This window comes from Larus michahellis, chromosome 1, assembly GCF_964199755.1.
Source record: "Larus michahellis chromosome 1, bLarMic1.1, whole genome shotgun sequence".
Lineage (NCBI taxonomy): Eukaryota > Metazoa > Chordata > Aves > Charadriiformes > Laridae > Larus > Larus michahellis.
In genome coordinates, this window is record NC_133896.1 from 190,544,505 (window position 1) to 190,567,459 (window position 22,955).

At 42.3% G+C, this 22,955-nt stretch overlaps 1 protein-coding gene across 10 annotated transcripts in view; it reads right to left on the reverse strand.

Moving 5' to 3' along the window:
- Positions 1 to 375: 375 nt before the first annotated feature.
- The window catches only part of ZC3H13 (zinc finger CCCH-type containing 13), a 55,586-nt gene continuing 33,006 nt past the window's right edge, over positions 376 to 22,955 (reverse strand). For 7 of the 10 annotated variants that reach the window (XM_074565330.1, XM_074565339.1, XM_074565258.1 and 4 more), the window contains 8 exons: positions 20,293 to 20,836; positions 19,113 to 19,216; positions 17,678 to 18,697; positions 16,095 to 16,604; positions 12,658 to 12,810; positions 11,573 to 11,773; positions 1,355 to 1,518; positions 376 to 727 (listed from right to left, as the gene is read on the reverse strand). In XM_074565330.1, the coding sequence (XP_074421431.1) occupies positions 557 to 727; positions 1,355 to 1,518; positions 11,573 to 11,773; positions 12,658 to 12,810; positions 16,095 to 16,604; positions 17,678 to 18,697; positions 19,113 to 19,216; positions 20,293 to 20,836 (2,867 nt within the window). In that variant the 3' untranslated portion in view covers positions 376 to 556. Of the gene's footprint in view, positions 728 to 1,354; positions 1,519 to 8,972; positions 9,874 to 11,572; positions 11,774 to 12,657; positions 12,811 to 16,094; positions 16,605 to 17,677; positions 18,698 to 19,112; positions 19,217 to 20,292; positions 20,837 to 22,955 lie in introns of those variants that run through there. The other 3 variants (XM_074565288.1, XM_074565301.1, XM_074565320.1) reach the window with 3 other exon arrangements.

Consider the following 22,955-nt stretch of genomic DNA (forward strand, 5'->3'; position numbering starts at 1 on the left):
TGACTAGACTAGATTTTTGTGTCCAGAAATTACCAGCTAAAACCTACGCTAAAGATGGAAAAGACCTACAGTTTTGTTCAGATCCAGATCCACACCAGAGGCTGCTGTGATAAGAAAGGGATTTGGAAAGTGAGGTAGACAGACTCCCAGGAAACAAACTATTTAAGAATTTCCAGACACGTATTGAGGGATGAGGGTGGTGGTGGGGAAAAAACCCATTCATAATGAGGAAAAAGATACATAGACTTTTTTCTAAAGTTTAATATCAGATGATATTATAAACTGCTAAAACCAGACATCTTCACATTATTACACTCGATGCACCATAAAACAGGTTTATGTTACAGTGTAAGATTCAATATTATAAAACTTGCAGAGAACTTCACACAAAAGACTTTATTTTTTACCCCTTTTATTCACATCCAAACCCAGTAATTCTTATCTGTGTACAAATGGAGTATTTTCTTCCATCTTCCACAGAACCAACCAGTTCTAAACATCAATACCAACGTTGGTAGTGGGAAATCAACTAGAAAGTGCCGTCGCTGTCATTCGCTCAAGACACACACACTTCTTGCTGGAGAGCTGGTTGTGGAATTTTATTATCCTCTGTCTTTTCCTGCCCAGGAACTTGGCACACAGTCTTTCGTTTGAATAACCGTAGACTCAACCGTAACAAGTCACTGTCCATTGCTGCAGAATTTGTGTAAGTTTGTTTTGTTGCACCCTGTTGAAATTAAAAAAAAAAAGTTAACACAGTGGCTTTTAACATGCAAGCTAAGAAATTAACCTCAAGCACTATCAATAATTAGAGGTTTAGTCATATGCTCTCACTGGAAAAGACTCTGAGAATTAATGATTTTTCTATTAGCATGCAAGATCATAAAATCCTAAAACCTACTGTAGTGCAAGAAATGGCAAAAGTATTTTTCCTTTTAATTTTGAAAAGAAAATTATCTAGATACTTTTAACTTGGAAGAACAGAATTTTATAATTCTTATAAAAGTACACGAAATCTCAAGCAAGAGAATTATTCAACAATTGTCTTTGAAATTGTACTTTAATCAATTCTTTTTATCATGTATTCTCTAAATGTAGAGTGTACCTCCAGAATTTAAACCCCCAAAAGAGAAACAACACCTACGTCCAGTATCAATCTTTAATTAATCGCTCATCTTAAGTAAAAAAATAAACAACCCACAACCTCTTTAACTTAAAGTCTGTTCTCCATTATTTAAAGGACTAGGTGTACTCCAGACCAACAAACACAAAAATTATCTCCCTAGAGAAATGCTTTGCATAGTGGAATCTGCGCTTCCACATTTTGACCAAGCACTGTAAATGAACCACTTGCCTTTTCATTCTTCATTAGCTGCTTACGAATTGCAGAATCCCTTCGAAAGCACAGCGCTTTACAGCAAGGACCCAGATCGCTGAGAAGACCTGCTCTTTCTTCTTTTCGTAGAAGTGCAGCCATGTTCAAGGCCCCCAGTTCATGTTCAAAAAGGTTTTCTGCATCTAGAACGAATTGGAGTTTGCAGAGATCAACATATACATGGTATTTTTGAACCGCGATGTAGAGCAATATGAAATTCCTTAAGGTTTTACTATTTGTATTACTGCCTTCTAAACAATATCAAGGTTTGGAAAAAAAGGATACTGCAGTTTATAAAAAAACCAAAAAAACAAACCACCCCCCACAAACAAATCCTTCACCATTTAAAGGGAAGGACACATATCCTCATACGTAGCTTCATCACTGGAAAGCAATATTGAGACAGCAATCACTGAGAGGTCTAAAAATCAAGTGACAGCTCTGGGACAGAGGGGATATCATTGATGGTCAGACATGGGTGATGAAAGGTGTTCACTACTAGCGTTAATTAGAAAGCGGTCTAAGTTTCACTTCTCTGCAAGACATCACATAACTGTTGCATTGTCAACACTGGGTTTATCTGGTTTATGCGGAAGTGAGATATGACTATGCGGACTCATTCTTTTATCCAAGGTGGATGTCGTGGTTTAGCCTCAGATGGCAACAAAGAACCACGTGCCGCTCGCACGTGCCTTCCTAACACAGGAAGGATCGTAAGAAAAGGCAAGACTCTTGGGTTGGGACAAAGGCAGTTTAACAGAACAGCAAAGGGAACAGGCAAACAACAACAACACGGATAGGGGAATATACAAACGCGATTACGGAACCGCCGCTCCCCGCCCGGCCGACCCGGGACGCCCCAGCCCGCTTTTAAGCAGCAACTTCCTGCCCCCTCCCCCGGCAGCTCAGGGTGGGCGTGGCTCACATGGCATGGAATACCAGGAAAAGTTAACCCTATCCCCACCGGAACCAGGACATTATCCACCCCTTATTCCATACCATCTATGCCATGCCCAGCAGGTTCCAATGAATTGCCACCACTTTCCCCTGTTATATATATATATACACACATATAATGCCCTTAGTTTATGGGTCATCCCTCCAAAGTGTCCGTTGAGTTCTTTTAATCCACGGCTTTGGGCTCCATCTGTTGGAACAGTCTCTCAGGGCAGGTGAGATGCTGGGTGGTGCTGGTCTGTTGCATGCTGTATTTTTCGGAGCTTGTGACTGGTGCACCTGGTGTGGCTCATGCACGCAGTCCGTGGGCTGAAGATGTAGATCTTGAGGAAACTGCTGGGCGCCAGCTGCTGAGATCAGTTCTTATCCCATCATCCCTGTGCCTTACTTGTAGTACAACTGATATCAATTATAGCAATGAGGACATACAGTGACAGTGTTACTTATCAATTAACAGCACACAATCTGATTCATTGGCTATTCTCACCCAAAATCAGATCCCCATGAGGTACACATCGGACTTCCCCATCCTGCCGCATCACCCACCAAGTGCACCCAGGTCCTTGGGCAAAAGCAATCCCACGGATGGGTTTGCCTTTGCCTGAGGCAGGACTAACCCAGACTGTCTTCCCTAGCATATTCTTCATATGCACTACGGGGACTTTATCCCCTTCTACAGTACGTGGAAGTTTTAATTGGGCAGGGCCAGCCCGATTGTTAGATCCCCTGGTGTTAACTAGCCAGGTAGCTTTTGCTAAATGAGTATCCCAGTGTTTGAAAGTCCCACCACCCATTGCTCTCAGTGTAGTTTTTAACAGTCCATTGTATCGTTCTATCTTCCCAGAGGCTGGTGCGTGATAGGGGATGTGATACACCCACTCGATACCATGCTCTTTGGCCCAGGCGTCTATGAGGCTGTTTCGGAAATGAGTCCCGTTGTCCGACTCAATTCTCTCTGGGGTACCATGTCGCCACAGGACTTGCTTTTCAAGGCCCAGGATAGTGTTCCGGGCAGTGGCATGGGGCACAGGGTATGTTTCCAGCCATCCAGTGGTTGCTTCCACCATTGTGAGCACATAGCGCTTGCCTTGACGGGTTTGTGGCAGTGTGATATAATCAATCTGCCAGGCCTCCCCATATTTGTATTTCAGCCATCGCCCTCCATACCAAAGAGGCTTCAAACGCTTGGCTTGTTTGATCGCAGCGCATGTCTCACATTCATGGATGACCTGTGCAATAGTGTCCATGGTCAAGTCCACCCCTCGGTCACGAGCCCATCTATATGTCGCATCTCTCCCTTGATGGCCTGAGGAGTCATGGGCCCACCGAGCTATGAATAGTTCACCCTTACGTTGCCAGTCCAGATCCACTTGAGCCACTTCAATCCTGGCGGCCCGATCCACCTGCTGGTTGTTCTGATGTTCCTCCGTGGCCCGATTCTTCGGTACATGGGCGTCTACATGGCGTACTTTCACAACCAGATTCTCTATCCGGGCAGCAATATCTTTCCACAGTTCAGCAGCCCAGATGGGTTTGCCTCTGCGCTGCCAGTTGCCCTGCTTCCACTGCTGTAACCACCCCCACAGAGCATTTGCCACCATCCATGAGTCAGTGTAGAGATAAAGTACTGGCCATTTTTCTCGCTCAGCAATGTCCAAAGCCAGCTGAATAGCCTTCACCTCTGCAAACTGGCTCGATTCACCCTGTCCCTCACTGGCTTCTGCAACCCGTCGTGTAGGACTCCACACAGCAGCCTTCCACTTTCGATGCTTTCCCACAATACGGCAGGACCCATCAGTGAACAGGGCATATTTCTTCTCATTTTCTGGCAGTTTATTATATGGTGGGGCCTCTTCTGCACGCGTCACCTCCTCCTCTGGTGACATTCCGAAATCCTTGCCTTCTGGCCAGTCCATGATCACTTCCAGAATTCCTGGGCGACTGGGGTTTCCCATTCGAGTTCGCTGCGTGATCAGTGCAATCCACTTACTCCATGTAGCATCGGTTGCATGATGTGTGGTGGGGACCCTTTCTTTGAACATCCAACCCAGCACCGGCAGTCGAGGTGCTAAGAGGAGCTGTGCTTCTGTACCAACTACTTCCGAAGCAGCTCGAACCCCTTCATATGCTGCCAATATCTCTTTTTCTGTTGGAGTGTAGCGGGCTTCGGATCCTCTGTATCCACGACTCCAAAACCCTAGGGGTCGACCTCGAGTCTCCCCTGGTGCTTTCTGCCAGAGGCTCCAGGTAGGGCCGTTCTCCCCGGCTGCGGTATAGAGCACATTTTTAACATCTTGTCCTGCCCGGACTGGCCCCAGGGCCACTGCATGGACTATTTCCTGTTTGATTTGTTCAAAAGCTTGTCGTTGCTCAGGACCCCATTTAAAATCATTCTTCTTCCGGGTTACTTGATACAGAGGGCTTACAATTTGACTGTAATCTGGGATATGCATTCTCCAAAAACCCACAATACCTAAGAAAGCCTGTGTTTCCTTTTTACTAGTTGGTGGAGACATAGCTGCTATTTTGTTGATCACATCCATTGGAATCTGACGGCGTCCATCTTGCCATTTTATTCCTAAAAACTGGATCTCCTGCGCAGGTCCCTTGACCTTACTTCGCTTTATAGCAAAACCAGCATTCAGAAGGATTTGGACTATTTTACTCCCTTTCTCAAAAACTTCTTCTGCTGTGTTTCCCCATACAATGATGTCATCAATGTACTGCAGATGTTCTGGAGCTTCACCCTGTTCCAGTGCAGTCTGGATCAGTCCATGGCAAATGGTGGGGCTGTGTTTCCACCCCTGGGGCAGTCGATTCCAGGTGTATTGGACGCCCCTCCAAGTGAAAGCAAACTGTGGCCGGCACTCTGCTGCCAAAGGGATTGAGAAGAATGCATTCGCTATATCAATCGTGGCATACCACTTGGCTGCCTTGGACTCCAGTTCGTACTGGAGTTCTAGCATGTCCGGCACGGCAGCACTCAGCGGTGGCGTGACTTCATTCAGACCACGATAGTCTACAGTTAACCTCCACTCTCCATTAGATTTTCGCACCGGCCATATGGGACTGTTAAAGGGTGAGCGAGTCTTGCTGATCACTCCTTGAACCTCTAGTTGACGAATCAGCTCATGGATGGGAATCAGAGAGTCTCGGTTAGTGCGATACTGCCGCCGATGCACCGTTGTGGTAGCAATCGGCACCTGTTGTTCTTTGACCCTCAACAACCCCACAACAGAAGAATCCTCCGAGAGACCAGGCAAGGCAGACAACTGTTTAACTTCCTCTGCCTCCAAAGCAGCTATGCCAAAGGCCCAGCGGTACCCTTTTGGGTCCTTAAAATACCCTCTCCTGAGGTAATCTATACCAAGGATGCATGGAGCCTCTGGGCCAGTCACAATGGGATGCTTTTGCCACTCATTCCCAGTTAGGCTCACTTCTGCCTCCAGTACAGTCAACTCTTGGGATCCCCCTGTCACCCCAGAAATACAAATGGGTTCTGCCCCTCTATAGCTTGATGGTATTAAAGTACACTGCGCACCCGTGTCCACTAGAGCCTTATACTCCTGTGGGTCTGATGTGCCAGGCCATCGAATCCACACCGTCCAATAAACCCGGTTGTCCCTTTCCTCCACCTGGCCGGAGGCAGGGCCCCCCTAATACTCGTCATAGTATCCATTACTCACTTCTTGCATAAATGACTTGGAAGTTCCTTCAAGAGGATCAGAAGCAAGATCAGGCCTTCTGCTTTGTCTGGGGAACGGCCCACTGGAAACTGGGGCGGCACTTTTCCTGGAGGGATCCCCTTTTGTGGTTGTCCTTCCTTGCAACTCCTGTACCCGTGTCCGCAGGATTGAAGTAGGTCGTCCATCCCACTTCCTCATGTCCTCTCCGTGGTCCCGCAGGTAGAACCACAGGGTGCCTCGTGGTGTGTACCCTCTGTACTCTCTCTCTTGAGTGGGGAAATGCCTGCTTCTAATAGCTGAGATACTGGCCCGTGCAGGTGGGGAGTAGAACATATTCTCTTCAAGTTGCTGGACCTTCCGCGACAGTTTCTCCACAGCTGAGACAAGGGGGGAAGAGAGACTTTCTTCATATCGCCGGAGCCGGCCAGCTACCTCATCCACCGTTGGTCCCTCTTCACCTTTCCATTCCATTACTGCCAGGGAGTTGGCATATGACGATGGTGCGCTCCGTACAAACTTCCGCCACATGGGCCTTGTGCATCGCACCTCATCAGGGTCTGTGGGTAAGTCGGCATTGTCCAAGTCATAATAAATCATCTCCCGCACGGCTAATTCTCTCAGGTACTGGATACCTCTTTCCATGGTAGTCCACTTGCTTGGCTGACATACAACATCCTCACTGAAGGGGTACCTCTCCCTCACGCCTAACAGGAGTCGTTTCCAGAGGCTGAGGGCTTGGGTCTTTTTCCCAATCGCCTTGTCAATGCCGCCTTCCCTAGACAGGGATCCCAGCTGCCTGGCCTCCCTACCCTCTAATTCCAGGCTACTGGCCCCATTATCCCAGCACCGGAGCAGCCAGGTGACAATGTGCTCGCCTGAAAGTCGGCTGAAATCTTTTCGCATATCCCGCAGCTCACTCAAGGATAGGGATCGAGTAATTATCTCTGGTTCTGCCTCTTCCTCCTGCTCTCGTGATGGCCCTGGTTCATCATCATCTCTTACTAAGCGAACTGATTTCTTTGTGTACTTCTTCTTCTGGATGGGGGCAACTGATACCGGCACGGGTTGGTTCTCTGGTTCAGTGGCAGTGGCTACCACGGGGGTTGCAGTAGCCGCAGTGTCTGTCGCAGGGGTTGCAGTAGCCGCAGTGTCCGTCGCAGGGGCCGCAGCAGCGGCAGGGGCCGCCGCAGGGGCCGCAGCAGGGGCCGCAGCAGCCGCAGGGGCTGCCGCAGGGGCTGCAGCAGGGGCCGCAGCAGCCGCAGGGGCCGCCGGTCTGGTTTCCATCTCTTCCCCTTGAGGGTGCTGCATAATTCTGAGCAGTGCCTGGTAGATACTGGCCAGGGCCCAGCACAGCGCGGTGAGTTGTGCCTCTCTAGAATAGCCACAACATTTTCCCTTCAAATATTCTACCACTTTATCAGGGTCCTGTAATTGTTCAGGGGTGAAGTCCCAGACCATTGGAGGTGAGTAGTTCTCTAGGTACCTGCCCATGCTCTCCCACATGCCATGCCACCCCTGACTATCCAGCCTCGGAGCAGATCTCCGGGTGGTAGTCTTAAATAGTTGCTTAACCCTAAACAAGACCTGGAACGTATTCAGGAGACATAACACTAGGAACACACTAGTTTGAGTATCCCAAGGATATTCAAGATTCTCAAAAGCTGTCATACCTGACCCGAAGGAGAAAAGGGAGGCAAAAGGGCTGGGGAAACTATTAACAAATTCTGAGAGACGGTGTCCAATGTACGGACAGGACAACAAAACCACATAAACACCCCAAAATAACCGTCTGAACAGTGATGTTATCATATCATAAACAGATATCGCACAGGACAGCAGAATGATAATCCTCATCCCTCTTCCAGACATGGTAAACAGCATCGCAGGGAGTACATAAGCCATATAGGAATTTATGTAACACAGCCATGAGAACAAACCAAGCAACATGATGACCAGTGACTACTTACCTAATAAAATAAATGCATACAAGAGAAAAAAAAAAAAACCAAAACCGTTTTTTCCACGTTCTAGTTGGATTCTGTCGTTATGTCAACCCTTCAAGCCCCACGTTGGGCGCCAAAAAGGACTGTCGTGGTTTAGCCTCAGATGGCAACAAAGAACCACGTGCCGCTCGCACGTGCCTTCCTAACACAGGAAGGATCGTAAGAAAAGGCAAGACTCTTGGGTTGGGACAAAGGCAGTTTAACAGAACAGCAAAGGGAACAGGCAAACAACAACAACACGGATAGGGGAATATACAAACGCGATTACGGAACCGCCGCTCCCCGCCCGGCCGACCCGGGACGCCCCAGCCCGCTTTTAAGCAGCAACTTCCTGCCCCCTCCCCCGGCAGCTCAGGGTGGGCGTGGCTCACATGGCATGGAATACCAGGAAAAGTTAACCCTATCCCCACCGGAACCAGGACAGTGGATGAAACTGGAGAACAAGTCAACAGATGGCAATGAACTACTCCCCTCCTACCAGCTCATCTAAAGCATTTGATAATAGTACTTAAAGCGGTAGGACTAGTCCTTTAATAGATTTATCGGAAGAAAGAGTGTGCAGCTAGCACAGTCTAACCACTTTAACAAAAGACGAGTCCTGATGTGAGTCTTGTTCTGCAAAAAGTCTGTTCCTATGAAATGCAGACAAAGACAAAAAGAGGGCACAGGTCTGGACCACAGCTCAATGATTTATAACCCTTTTACAATAAATAGGAAGATTATGATATAATTGGGGGGGGGGAGGTAAGGTCCAATCCAACCACCTCTTTATAGAAAATCATTTGGTGTTTAGCAGAGACTCTACTAGAGACACCAGGAAACCTGGAGAAAATTTAGCAGCTAAAAGCAAAGACTGCCACAGCAGTTCTCTCACAGAAGAGAACAAAGATGCATTTTTAAACCACTCGGAAAACTTGGATGAAGACGAGTAAGACTAGTTTTTAAACAAGGTGAAAAGAAACAAAAAAAATTACATTAAATCAAGAGCACGTTAAATATAACTGCATTGAAGTCAAAACAATCTCAATGAACAATCAACACCACAAATAAGCGACAAGACACAAAAAGCGCACATCAAAGGCAACACTGGTAGCTTGTGCCAGATGCCGTGCACATCTGGTGATGTCCATATCCTTAGAGCAAACAATTGCATATAATAGATAGAGAGTAAGTCATCCACAAATCTCATTTACATCACATGCTACAGATTTTTGTTTCCAAAGAAAATGAGGTTTTTTTAAAAAAAATCGCTGAAACAAGATATCATTTCCTTTTTTTCCTGCATTTCAGTGTATTAGCAGGAACTTTTCATCCACAATGAGAACAAAGGGAACACCGAACTCAGGAATAAAGCAGGGAAACAAATTATACCACCATTAAGAAGTCGAAAGCGAAAACACTAAGTTTTCACTGTAACACACATTGAATACCTAGCTCAAATTCATTCACTTTTCAGGGCACGACATCCCTGCCTTAGTTTAGAATACACGTGCTGTGGCTGTGGAATCGCAATACGAGGAACCTTCACCCGGCGGATTACAGAGGAAACGCATACACTCGAAAGCCTACTGGCAGTTCCACACATAGCACCTTTGAAGTGTGAGAGACTGCACACACCAAAGGGAAATCAGTGGAGGATCTTTGATCCCGCAACCTCTCCAGAGCAAAGTTCTGCTGAATCCGAGTACACTTAAGACAGTCCAGAGGCAGTGCTGGAGAGCCTCCTATTATCACTATGGACTTTCTGCTTATTTCTAGAGAAGCACACAAGGGCTGCTGAGGTTATCTCGGGTATCTTTTTAAGTAGCCAGTTGGAGCGATTCTGCACGGCAGTTCCTGTTGCAAGGAATCCCTGGTAAGAGGCGTTGAAGTATACAGCAAAATTAAAGCTTACAGGGAGAGAGACACAGCTCATATCTTTACTGTATCAGACAGTTTGCAAACTCAGGAAGACTCGATATTATATCAATTAAGTCAGTTATATGCATTCTTAAGCATAAGAGCTAAGATTCATTTTTTTTTTTTTTAAACTAGAAGAAAGCTAATACTACATAGAAAGCTGCAAATATTGCAGTGGAACATTTACAGTACTTATTACTACCAAGTACACACCTCAAATTATACTATCTATGATGCATCAAAAATGTTAGCATTTAATTTGACTTTAAAAAAATAAGTAGAAGCAGTAGCAACAGCCCATGATTAACAGTTACACAATTTAAATGGCTCAAGCAAGCAGTGACATTCATAGAGATTAACAAGGCAACTGCGTATAGAATAACATTGCAAAGAATTAAGAAGTATTGTTTAAAATTAAGAACTATAATTTACAGAGTAAAAAAAAAAAATCAGAAAAATCTGCTATTCCCTAAAAACAGAGGCTCCACAGATACTGTTATTTATAAACCATAATCTTCTCAGATTTAGATCCTGGAATAATTTCCATACAGATTTTACAGAAAGCAAATGTTTCATAGTCCTAAAACACCAATTCTACTATGTAAGTTGTTACAAGCAGCACAACTGGTTCCTGGGATGCCAAAGAGAAAAATCAGTATTCTCTCTCACGCAAAAAGCCCTGCTTACACTACAGAATTCTAGTAAACAGCGCTGGTATAAATTCATGCCCATCCCATCTATTATGCATCTCTTATGCCACATACTTCATCCAAACCCTAGACCTGTGTATTATTTAATTTCCCACTTCTAGCAGAGACATAATATACAAATTTCACTTAGCTCCTTCACTTGACCGAAAAACTCCTATTTACACTCAGGGGTAAAACTACTCTCCAGGGAGACCTTATAGCGGCCTTCCAGTACCTAAAAGGGGCCTACAGGAAAGATGGGGAGGGAACCTTTATCAGGGAGTGTAATGATAGGATGAGGGGTAACAGTTTCAAACTGAAAGAGGGGAGATTCAGATTGGGTATTAGGAAGAAATGCTTTACTGTGCGGGCGGTGGGGCACTGGAACAGGTTGCCCAGAGAAGCTGTGGATGCCCCATCCCTGGAAGTGTTCAAGGCCAGGCTGGATGGGGCTTTGAGCAGCCTGGTCTAGTGGGAGGTGTCCCTGCCCAGGGCAGGGGGGTTGGAACTACATGATCTTTAAGGTCCCTTCCACCCGAACCATTCTGTGATCTATACATTCTTAAGATGATCCTCAGAAGAAAAGTAAGAGGACCTTCAAAGAAAATAAGAAAACTTATTTCTTTCTTGCAATATTACTAGTAATTCATTGCAGAAGATATATAGCTCCCCAAAAAACTGCTGACGCACTTTAGGTCAGGAAAGTATGAATGGTCTCACAAACAAAATACTCCACTAGGATGAAAAATTTTGTTTAGGCTATTATTCAAGACCTCCTCACCACTGCCAGAATTAAAACACTAATTTGACTAACATGCAACTGTATTACATTCCTGAAATTTTCCCACAATACTCACTGTATACTTTCTATGGCCTTGAAGTCTAAAATAATGAACTAATGCGCATTTCATAAGGATTTTCATAAAGTACAGAAGACAGTTTAATGCCTGCAGAAACAATTACCTTTTGGTTTTTCTAACACTCTCTGGCAAGTCTCTTTAATTTTGGTGAAGAGTTCCGGTCCTGCCAATCGCTTGGAAATGCCAACTCTCAACATAACGGCACCTGGCGTGAATTTTAAGAGCGCAGCCCCAGGCTCCCGTGGTTCTTTTGGCTGCTTTGGCATAAGACTGGACCAATCCACATCTATAACATCCACAGGATCTGCAAAAAACATTGACAGAGAATGAGTTATCACATCATCATCCCTTACCACAGTTGATTAATTTCACATGCTGTGTACATCCCTGTCTCCTAAAAGCAATATCTATTAGATGAATAGTGTTCTGCAGTTCTCAAAGCCAGATCCTTGGATGCTTCAGGTAAGAACATCAAAACTCACTTAGATTGGTGGAAAAAAGGAGCATACAAACATAGAGCTTCTTGCATTAAAAAAACAAAACAAAACAGTATTCCTCTTCATTTTTATTGCAACCCCTTTGTGAAAGGCTGCATTCACAAAAGTCACAGTACAACTAAACATGTTATGACAGATCCAAATGAAATGCTTAAAATGCTAGTATTTCAGCTCTGGATACTGATTTATTTGGGGTTTTTTCCCCCCAAAGGACAGATATGCTATTTATTGAATAACCATACAACTGTGTTTGTCTAGTATGTTTAGCACAGAAAATACAAACACTGATCATATAGCCCTAATGACCCAACAGAACTTATGACAAGTAGAAGGTTCCATGCTTCCCAGTGCATTTGGGAAGCGTTCAAGCACGGATCAAATCTGTTCATAAAAATATCAGTTCCAAATAATGACCAAAACCAAATGGCATAAATGAAAATACGTTTCTAAAACCAAAAAGCTTACCCCTCTAGCCATATAAAACAAGGTAAATATTACTTCAAGATACAGCTCACAGCTCTCTACTTACCTCTATATTTCTCAGGCTTACCTATTACAGAACAAACGAGAAATACTTAAGAGCATACAAACTGCATTCCTAATTCAGAAATACTGTCAACATCACAACAGCATTATATGCAAAATGATCCAGCGTTTATAGTTAAATAATTATAAAGGGGTTTTGCTATACTTTTACCAGGCATCTTCTCATCCTCCTGTTGATCCTCCCGCTTTTCAGCATCACCTGCCAGAATTTCATCCAGTTCATCATCACTGATTGGCTCGTATTCTCCAGCACCAGACCCCAGTGACTGTACATCGTCAATCTTTGCTTCATCTTCTCCTACAGAGACAGATACATACTGTAGCTTTAAAGCAACCATTCTTGTTTTCTAAACATGCTTTAAGCAGCCTGAAAACAGGAAGGTTCAGAAACTAAACTGTTAGTTTTTGGGGACAAGTATATTCAACATGAAAACAGGTATTAACTCAGAAAGAGACGTTTTTTCTCCCATACACAATGCAGCAGTTTGAATCTTACATATATCGGTCATTTTTTTGGTGCAGTATTAGTCGGACTGCACATAGAAGGCCATATTCAGAAGAAACATATGCCGATTATCTGGTATATAGTTAATATTACACATCTAAGTTGGCACCACAAAGTCTTTCAGATGCTTTTGCACATGAATCCAAACTCAGGATTCAGTCCAAAAGCTTTAAAAGAGAAAGAAGTAACAAAACTCAAAAAACCAAGATGCAAGATATTCTGAATGAGGCAATTACTTGCAGAGTTTTAGACTCCCTGTGGAAGTCACAAGAAGAGCTTTTAGAAAGCCATGCCAATCTTCTTTAGTTGTTGTTAAGACTCCTATCCATTCACCTACCATATGCATATACAAATACCTATGCTCTATGTGTAAACTTGTTCCTTAAAATCTGTAAACAAAGACACTCAAAAGTTGCATTTTACAGTTCATGAAAGCAACATCTGAAGGTATTCTCACCCCTCCAAGACTGAAAGATCTGATTCAAGCATTCAGAAAACCCACTGCTCAAAACTCAGGCTTTCTTAGGGTTGTCTGACACAGTACTTGCAATGACTTATGCCAGGCAAACTAGACAGAATTTACAGGGGTCCTCCCCTGTGGCTGACTATTCTAATATCTTCCATCTCCCTTATCCAGAAGGGAAATTGCCTCCCTTTTAAGGTGTCCCCAATTTTTATTTTTTTTTTTTTGCTTGCCTTTGTAAAAGCTACAGACAGGGAAGAAAAAAAAAAGTAAATCACCTCAACTAACTTAAAAATCAGCATGGAAAAAGCAAGTAAGAGACATGCCAGCAGAGCATAAATTAACTACTCAACTAAATCAACTAAATTAACTACTACACGGACCACCTGGCCGTGCTTTGGAGGAAGCATATAGCAACTTTGGCATTATTTGACCCTGCTCCTAGAGCAAACACATTAAGGTTCAAGACATCATAATAATTTAGTAATTATATCCTTACACATTTTATTAGACAATATACTACAGTAATTTGTCTGACTAAATAGCAGATACCTCCTTAACATCATCAGATTCGGAAACTGTATTTAGTTTTCAAAAAAGTTTTTCCTTTTTAAAAGGAAAATAAGGCAATCTGTACTAGATTTCCTTTTGTCTTATGATTTTAACTATTCACTGCCTGTATGATCCATCTTCTGCCTCCACACTCATCTACCAGATACACTAGCTCACCATAACTACGTGCTTGGACAGCGCAAATGAACCATTAAAAAAATTACGGTATGAAGCAATTAAAAATAACAGTCCATAGTTCTGAATACATGATTAAAAAAAGATTACTTAACGTTGAATTTCAAATCAAAGTTTGATAATTTCTAGATTATAATCCTATCACCACCTTTACTGCTTTTTTGAAGAAATACACTTTTATATTAATTCTGAATTAAAAACACAACACACTAAGCAGCTAAAAAGAAACAATGTAAACAGGACTAATAAAATAATGAAAGACAATAAAGTACACTAAACCTCAGAAAATCATAAACATGCCGTATATAGTATGCTTTAATCAAATGGAATGCATTTTACAAAAGACGTTTCTTTTCGTAAAAAAACAATCCTAAATATACAGTAACCTTCCTACAGACGATAATTTTCAGAGAATTTAGAACACAACCTTTGAAAAATGCACAAAAGAATACACATTAAAACACTTACAAGAAGTCTGCTGAAAGGCTAGACCTAAGAACACGTTTAACATCTACAGTCTGTTTAGTTATAGGTGCCCTCTTGGAAACAGATAACGTACCTAGGAAGAGGCTTTCACCACTCTTTCCTGAAGTCACCACACTGTACTGTCAGTTTTATTCCACCATTCCCTCCTCTAGCTTAAAAATAACTGAATTCTGTCCATTGCAGGCAAGACAGACTTCCCCATGCTCACTCCAAACACTATCTTTGACAAGGGCTTCCACTCCAGATAACCTCCGTAAACGGAATTTTCTCGTTCGTACCAGTCAACCTTAATGACCACTTTGTAAGGAATGAGGTAGGAGATATAGTAAGTAATAAATATTCCTCATCGTCCTCTCCAGACAACATTCGATTTAACTGCTCAAATTAACAATGTAACATCTACTGATGTTCTTATTAAGCATACAAATACGATAAGACAATGCCCTGTTATCTTGTGTAAAACTACAAGACCTTAATTAATTTGTTTCTCTTTCTGAAGACTACGGAATTCAGGCCTTACCGTCCCAAACATACAAAAATTCCAAATCTTACAATGCCTTTTTTTCCCTCTCAACAGATTTTAGAGACGACAACTCCTGCAATCACCAAAAAAAGCCAACCTACTGAGCATAACCATAACGTACACCAATTACTCTGAATTTACTCTTGCTTCTTGTACCTTGTTGATATAGGTTAAAAAGTACTTTGCAAATTCCCCATCCATGCAAAGCTCAAGCTATCTAATCCACGTGACAAATTCTTAAGAGTTTGTCAGTTTTTGCCCGTTCCTTACTTTATTTATTAATCCTAAGTACGTTTTCCCAGGTACCATAAAGGCCAGCAAATTAAAGCCACATTTAATAAGACTACCTCAGAAAAGCCATTTTTGGACTGTTGTGCCAAACCATACGTATGTTTCACCTACTAATCAGACAATCATTTCTGTGGTAATTGGGTTCTGCAGGAAAAACCCCAAAGAACAGTTCCAAATCAACAGTCTTCCCCCCCGCCCCTCCCACTCATTACCTGTCACTTCCAAACTAAGAAATAGAACTTACAACAAAGCAATCAAATGTTGGTGCTATTCCTTAGCAATCTGCCTATTCAGAAATGTTACACCTTGGTGAAACTGTACCTTAAATCATTTACATTTCTTTGCCTCAAGAGTTCTTTAGAAATTAACAAATAACACTAACACAATTAACACTAAAGAAGATGCTCAGCAGATTTCTCTTTTACTGCGTCTGCTTCCGCAGTAGAGAAGCTGGAGCAAATAAGCTTTTCAGTAGAAAATTATTCGAATACAGCTCAGTTTAGGACTATGCTAAAAGGGAAAGAATAAAACACCTGTCAGACCAGGTTCTTTCACAGAATATCTCACCTTCTAAACTCTCTACCTTTTCGGCCTCATTTCCATCTTCAAAACCTTGTGAAGGTCCTAAATCTTTGTCTGTTCTTTCCTTCTCTGAAGCCGCTGAATCCCGACAAACACCATCAAATTCCTTTTCGTGATCTCTGTCCAGTTTCGTTTCACTGTGTTTCGCTGATTCTTTTTGAGAGGAGATGTCAAGAGTTCTGTCTCTCTCTCTTTCAGCAGTATCGGGTAGTTGTCTGTCTCTCTCTCTGTCCAGCTCCCGTCTTTTTTCCCTCTCCCTCTCTCGTTCTCTGAGTCTCTCCCGTTCCCTGCTCCTCGGCCAGTCTTTGTCAACATCTCGGTCCCAGTCTCTCTGTCTTCCCTCTCTCCTCTCTCTCTCTCGTTCTCGATCATGTTCGTGTCGATCTCGCTCCTGAAGCCTTTCCCTGCTATCAAAGGACCCAGATCTGGAATGGACCTGACGATCTGATTCAGGAGAACTTCTTCTTGAACTGTGGCTTCTTGAATCTTGACGATCTGAATAAAATATTTTAAATATAAACGTGACTGCAGCACTTAAATGTAATACCATTTTACTAGACCAAAGTATTTTAAAGATTCAAGTATGAAAATGTACTTCTCAAAAGCATCACCTCCAAATTAATGCCTTCAGATTGCCTACTGATTTAACCATACTCAAGAACATAAGGCATGTCTCCCACTCCCAAAAATGATTTTTAGTGGCTACTTCCTACAATGACAGAAGCTAAACTGAAGGCCCATCATTTTAACTCAGAAATTTAGGGAATCATTTAGAAGTTCAAAATTTTCAAACTATGTCTTCTAAAATCTAGGAATGCCTTGGCTAGCAAATGATAAATTCAGGAAAAAACAATTTCAGGTATGTAACTGCAAGGAGAACAGAGACAAAGTGCTTTAGGAGGAAGATATTTTCCTATTGATGCTGTTTAAATTTTAAAACATTTTAACTTTTTTTTTTTTTTTTTTTTTTTTTTTTTTTTTTTTTTTTTACAGGAACTACACAAACAAGTAAGCTATGATTATTTTGATTTGCGTTAAAAGTATGCCTAACAGGAACCACGACAGATTTACCTCAGTGAAAACAGCCCCTGAGATGACAATGGATCTCCCTCCGAGAGCAAAAAGACATTTTCATTTTGCACAGATTTCAGAATTTCCGTATCAAAATACGGGAAATATCAACAAACGTTAATAATGAATTTAAGAACAATATTTGGTGATAAAACTACCTCAGTGTTCTGTTAGCACAAACATTTTCCCTTTCTACAATTTTTTTTTTGTCCTACAAATTACTGTATTCCCCAGACAGCATGAACGGAATCTGACTGAATGTTTTGGAGCAAACAAATGGTAATCCTGCCCACTGAGGATCAGCTTTTCAAATACAGTAATAGCTGCAGGAATCTTAACTCACTCTAGTTTTATGAATATTAGAGAGTACCTCCCTCTCCCTTCACATTAATTACAAATGAAAAGAGTATAGAGCCACACAAGAATGATTTAGGATTCATACCTTCACACTTTTATATAGAACGATAGGCCAGTCTCACTAAAACGTGTCTTATTACCTGAAGATGTGCTGCGACTCGGTTCGCCTCGTTTCAACTGATCAATTCTGGACTTCCGTTCCCCAGTGATTTCTAGGCTTTTCTTCTCTCTGTCCCTGTCCCTATCCCTGTCTCTAGAGCTACTGTGCAGGATCCTCTTCCGTGCAGTCTGGTCATCTCCACTGCGATGAGCTGACTCATTGGAAGGGGATCTAAGCCTGCTGGAGGCATGGCTCCGATTGCTACCAAGGCTGCTGCTGCGTTTCTGGTCCACAGGTTTACGGTGTGGTCCATCGTCTATAGTAACATGAGGGGCTTCCACCTTTTCACCCCTCGTCCTGTGACTTTTTCTATGGGAGTCCTCAGTGCTTCTTTCTGGAACAACAATATCGCCACGTTCAGGAACATCTTCATCTGACCAGTCACTAAACGTTGTATCTTCTCTTTTTTGGGTGACTTCTGCTACAGCTTTCTCAGGTGGTGCTTCAACCAATTCTTCTTTTGTTACAGGGGGAGTTCTTGGTCCCTTCTTCTTTTTATGATGTGGAACAATTTCTTCATCAGAAACTTCAGAATCACCCTTGGATCTCTTCCTCTTTTTCTCTACATTTTTCTTTTTTTGACCTTTCTTGGGTGAAAAGACCTGGCTTTCCTCAGTCGTTGATTCATTAGCGTACCGTTCCACCCCACTGTCATCATCTTTCTTCTTCTTTGTGGCCTTTTTCTGTATCTTAGACTTCCTCTTGCTGTCATCATGCATTCTATCAGAAGCATCTCTCTCTTCAGAGGGACGGTGTCCAAGATTTTCCTGAACCCTGGACCGGGAGCCTTCTGAAGCATCTGGTTGCTCTCTCTGCTTATCTGCTGAAGAAACTCTCTCTTTAAACTCTGGTTCGTCGTAACGCCGGGAACTTTCCTTTCTGTCCGATTTTCGCTCTTCTTCTTTCCAGCGACTCTGCCGCTCTTCTGCAACATGAGAGGGGCTCAGTGACCGGGATTCCTGTGGCCGCACAACCTGGCTCAGAAGTCTGTGCTTTTCATCTACAAAATGGGAAAAAGGATGTACTTCTATTGTTTAGGAAGGAGAACAGGTGAACATTTGGTATCTTGTGCATGCCAAAAAGTGTCAATCAAAACAAATAATCCATTATTTCCGTTACATTTCTTAAGTTTTCCTACCGCTGCAGCAGCAACAGGCTATTTCCATTTTTGTAAACACGCATCTTAAACAACAGATGTGGAAGGCACTGTCACTTGGCAGATGTAACATATAGTGACAAAATGAAGACAAAAAGACAAACATAGATTAAGAAAAATGGTGTTGCTCATAAAAATAAGGGGAGGAGGACACTTATAAAAGGTTGCCGTATGTTTTTTCTATTTAAGATTGCAAGTTATTTTCCACAGGCACATGGTAAGCTGGATCCTGCTACAGAGAGAGCCAACTCTTACTCACTTTTATCATCTCCACTGTTGTAAGCATCACTATCAGGAGAGTGCTCACGGCGACGTTTGGGTGACTGACGAGGACTTGGACTGCTTTCATTTCTGTGACGCTTCCTGCAGAACAAACATGTACAGTCAAATTTCTTCATGAGTCTTTAAAGAACACATTCAATAATTGAGTTTATGACCAACACAATCCCTGAAGTCTGAGCACTTCATAGAGAAGACAACACATCTAAGGATACCAGGAAATTCTGTAGTTTTCTAAGTTGTTATTCCAAAACTGATCATACTGTAAAATACCATAAACTAAAACTCTAACACTCAAGACAACTATCTTTTTAGCAAGAAGTTATGAAAGACTATTAAGATAATTTTTTTCCTGTGGCAATGATCCTTGCAGTGGGCTGACCCCAGCTGGCAGCTAAGCCCCCACCTAGACGCTTGCCCACTTCTCCTCCAGTGGGATGGGTAGAGCCCGTACTAGATGATTTACAGGAATCCACAATACTCTCATACACAAGATACTAATTACTTCCAAGCAAAGCAGCCATTCAGGGCAACACTGGTTTGCTTATTATTGATGGAATAATGAGAATTTTTTCATATTAAATGAAAAAAAAAGACAATCAGTGCTACATACTTAAAGGAAGCACCACACACTTATTCGGGATACTGTTCACATCTTCACTGGTAGTCTTCCACTATTGGAAATTTAGTAGTGCAAAGGGTAATTTACGTACCGCAGAAGTTTAACAAACAAAGCCATGAACCCTGACCTAGTTAGCTGCTATCTGACCTGCCAGGCTTCAAAAGTTACCACAGTCTGCTATCATGCTTCCAAGAACACCTGCGTTATTAAAGACAAGGCCATGCAAGGATACTTAAAAGGGAAAATTACATGGTCCGACTCAATTGTTAGTTCCTGAGTAGTTCCACGATTCTGCACTAACAAAGCATCAGATTAACTTTACTACCATAGTGCTGATTTTGGGGCCACCCATACGTGCCACACAGATGCAGGGGAGATATGGCTCAAGACCAGGCGGCCTCTGCATAAACGGGATATCTTCTTCCTTATGATACTCCCCGGCTTACTAACTTACTGAAATCAACAGTAAAAGAATGCTTTTGGGTTTTTTTGTTCATTGTTTGTTTTTTTGACTGAAGTAACATTCAGATCCACTCACTTGGATTTTCTTTCCTCATGGACATCTCTTGAACTTCTTTCTTCTCGGATATCTTCTCTCTTATCCCTGCGGTCTTCCCTTCCTTTTTCTTTGTCATCCCAGTCTCTCTGACGATCTCTTTCTTTATCCCTGTCCCGACCTCTCTCCCTTTCTCGTTCCCGCTCTCGATCTCTTTCGCGCTCTCGCTCCCTTTCTCGTTCCTCCCGCTCTCGCTCTCGTTCCTTCTCCCTCTCCCTTTCTCGTTCCCTTTCCCTGTCATGGTCCCTGTCTCGGTCACGCTCGCGGTCCCTGTCTTTGTCCCGCTCTCTCTCCCTCTCCCGCTCCCGAGCACGATCTCGTTCCAACTCTCTTTCCTTCTCCCTTTCTCTTTCCCGGTCTCTTTCTCTTTCCCTCTCTCGGTCTCTCTCCCTTTCGCGCTCTCTCTCCCGGGCCCTTTCATCTCTCCTGTCATCAGACCGATCTACCCTTCGGTCTTCTCTTCTTTCATCCCGCTCGAGGTCATCACTTCGTCCTTGATGCCGTACCGGTGAGCTTGCTCTCTGATCTGTGAAGAGAGGCAGGTTTGATTACCAAGCGCTGAAGGGACACACATCGCTTCCACTACACTGATAAAACCCAAGAGCTCTTGTTTTGACAATCTAGATATTGGTTTGCATTAAATGAAAAGTGACTCCCCACAGGAATCTGGGGATTCCTTCTGGGGATGAAAAAAAGACAAAAAACAGTACTATTTTTGACAGACTTTTTCAATATTCAGGGATTGAGCGTTCCTTATTTTAGCCAAAAGCTATTAGAAAAAAATTATTTTCTACCAGATTTTTCTGAATGGCTTCAAAAGGGAATTATACATCTCACAGCCCAGCTATTATTATTGCATTACTCAGTGATCCAAAATGTGGTGTAAAATTTTGAAAAGGTCTGAATGACATACACATGAAGTGTTAAGAGTTCTGTATGAAAATTTTACTTCCAAAAACCATTAAGAGTCACAGGCTTTACAAGAACTCACGCTATTTAGATAAACATACTAATAGTTACTGCAAAATAAGAAATACTAGCCTGTTTTGTCACAGAAAAAGATCCCTGCACAGAAATACACAACCAAATCCATGAGAAAGGGAGAGGGAAGGATGCAATACAGGAAGCAGAACTGCTGGCAGTTTCCATATGTATTCACTGCAGAGCCTTACAGTTCTAGAAGCTGAGTTTTTCAGTATTTGGACAGTGGATTAGAGTCACAGAGCAAACTAAATTTACGTAGAAAATGACTGATCCAGAAGGGCAGTGAAACTGGATTTATCTAATGGTATGTACTCTCCACAGACTTAGCTGCATTTCATTAGTTAAATTTTTAATATTTTAAAAAATATTTCTATAAATTTTGACCACTTCATAACAACTGCTATGCTGATGTTAGCAGTGTTTGAATCATAAAAAAGCCCAATAAAACTATTTTTCCACAATATATATTAAAAGCACTACACAAAAGAGCAAAAACTGGCATGAGCGGAGGTTGGTATTTTTCAGTCCATTACTCTGAGGCTGAGAGTGCATTTCACTGTAAATTGAGACAATGTCCACCAGGGGCAAGCAGGTAGGGTTTGAACAGGACTAAATCAATAAAACATGCATTTCCATCAGTTTAATCAATTTTCATCTCCGAGTGAATTAACAATGACTTAATGCTCCCCTGTTACCAGGTAAAATTAAAAGCAAACTTGAGTGACATTTCTGCCACGGATGTAACACTTCTTTCTTTAAAGAAGCAAATCATCAGTCCATGCAATTAGTTCCATGAAAAGGTTTCACATTCTTTTAATGGTGCCTATAACATTACAATATGATTTATTGTGTATACTAAATATTAGATTTTATACACAAGTTCTGTAACTCCTGCTTGTTACGTCAGTGTTGGTGATAAAACTTCTACATGAAACTCCTACATAAATCAAGATACTGGAAGTCTATTAGACAATTAAACCTGGAGAGTCAGCCCTTCTTACGCGATTTCATTACTTGAAGCGCTGTTCCAGTGGCTGTTTGGAAAACCTACATATTTGCCTCATCTGAACAAAGACAGACCAAATTTGGAAGCTTACATCTTAAAATCATACTAAAAAGATTCCTTACGTACCGTAGAACTAAGTACCAACCAAAATTTATCTCCATTTTCTCTGAACAACAAATTTTAAAACTGTGGTCTAATTATGGAAGCTACGTCTTAAATTGTAACTCTGAGGAGGATTTACTATTACAAAAAGCGATCTAAATTTTTAAGGAAGAATACAACAAATCTTGTTTCCATTCAAGCTCTTAAAATTTTTCCCCACCAAAGCAAAACATAACCCATTCAAAGCGACTTCCCTTCTAGAAACCTATTTTGTTATGATGACACATTTTTACTTCTAAGGGCTTTTTCCCCCTGTTTTTTTTCAAATGTTTTTCATATTAAATTAAGAACTCCGTATGATATGAAAAGCACTAATTACGTTATAATATATCTAGGACTTATTGGGAGTGGGGAGGTGGAACAGATGAAAGCCAACCCCTAGGACACATTCATACTGAAGGATTTTTCAGCTGACAAGAAAAAGGAAGCCTGGAGATTAGGCTTGTTGAAATCCTGCCTTGAAGATGAGACAGAATCTAAAGCAGAACCCATC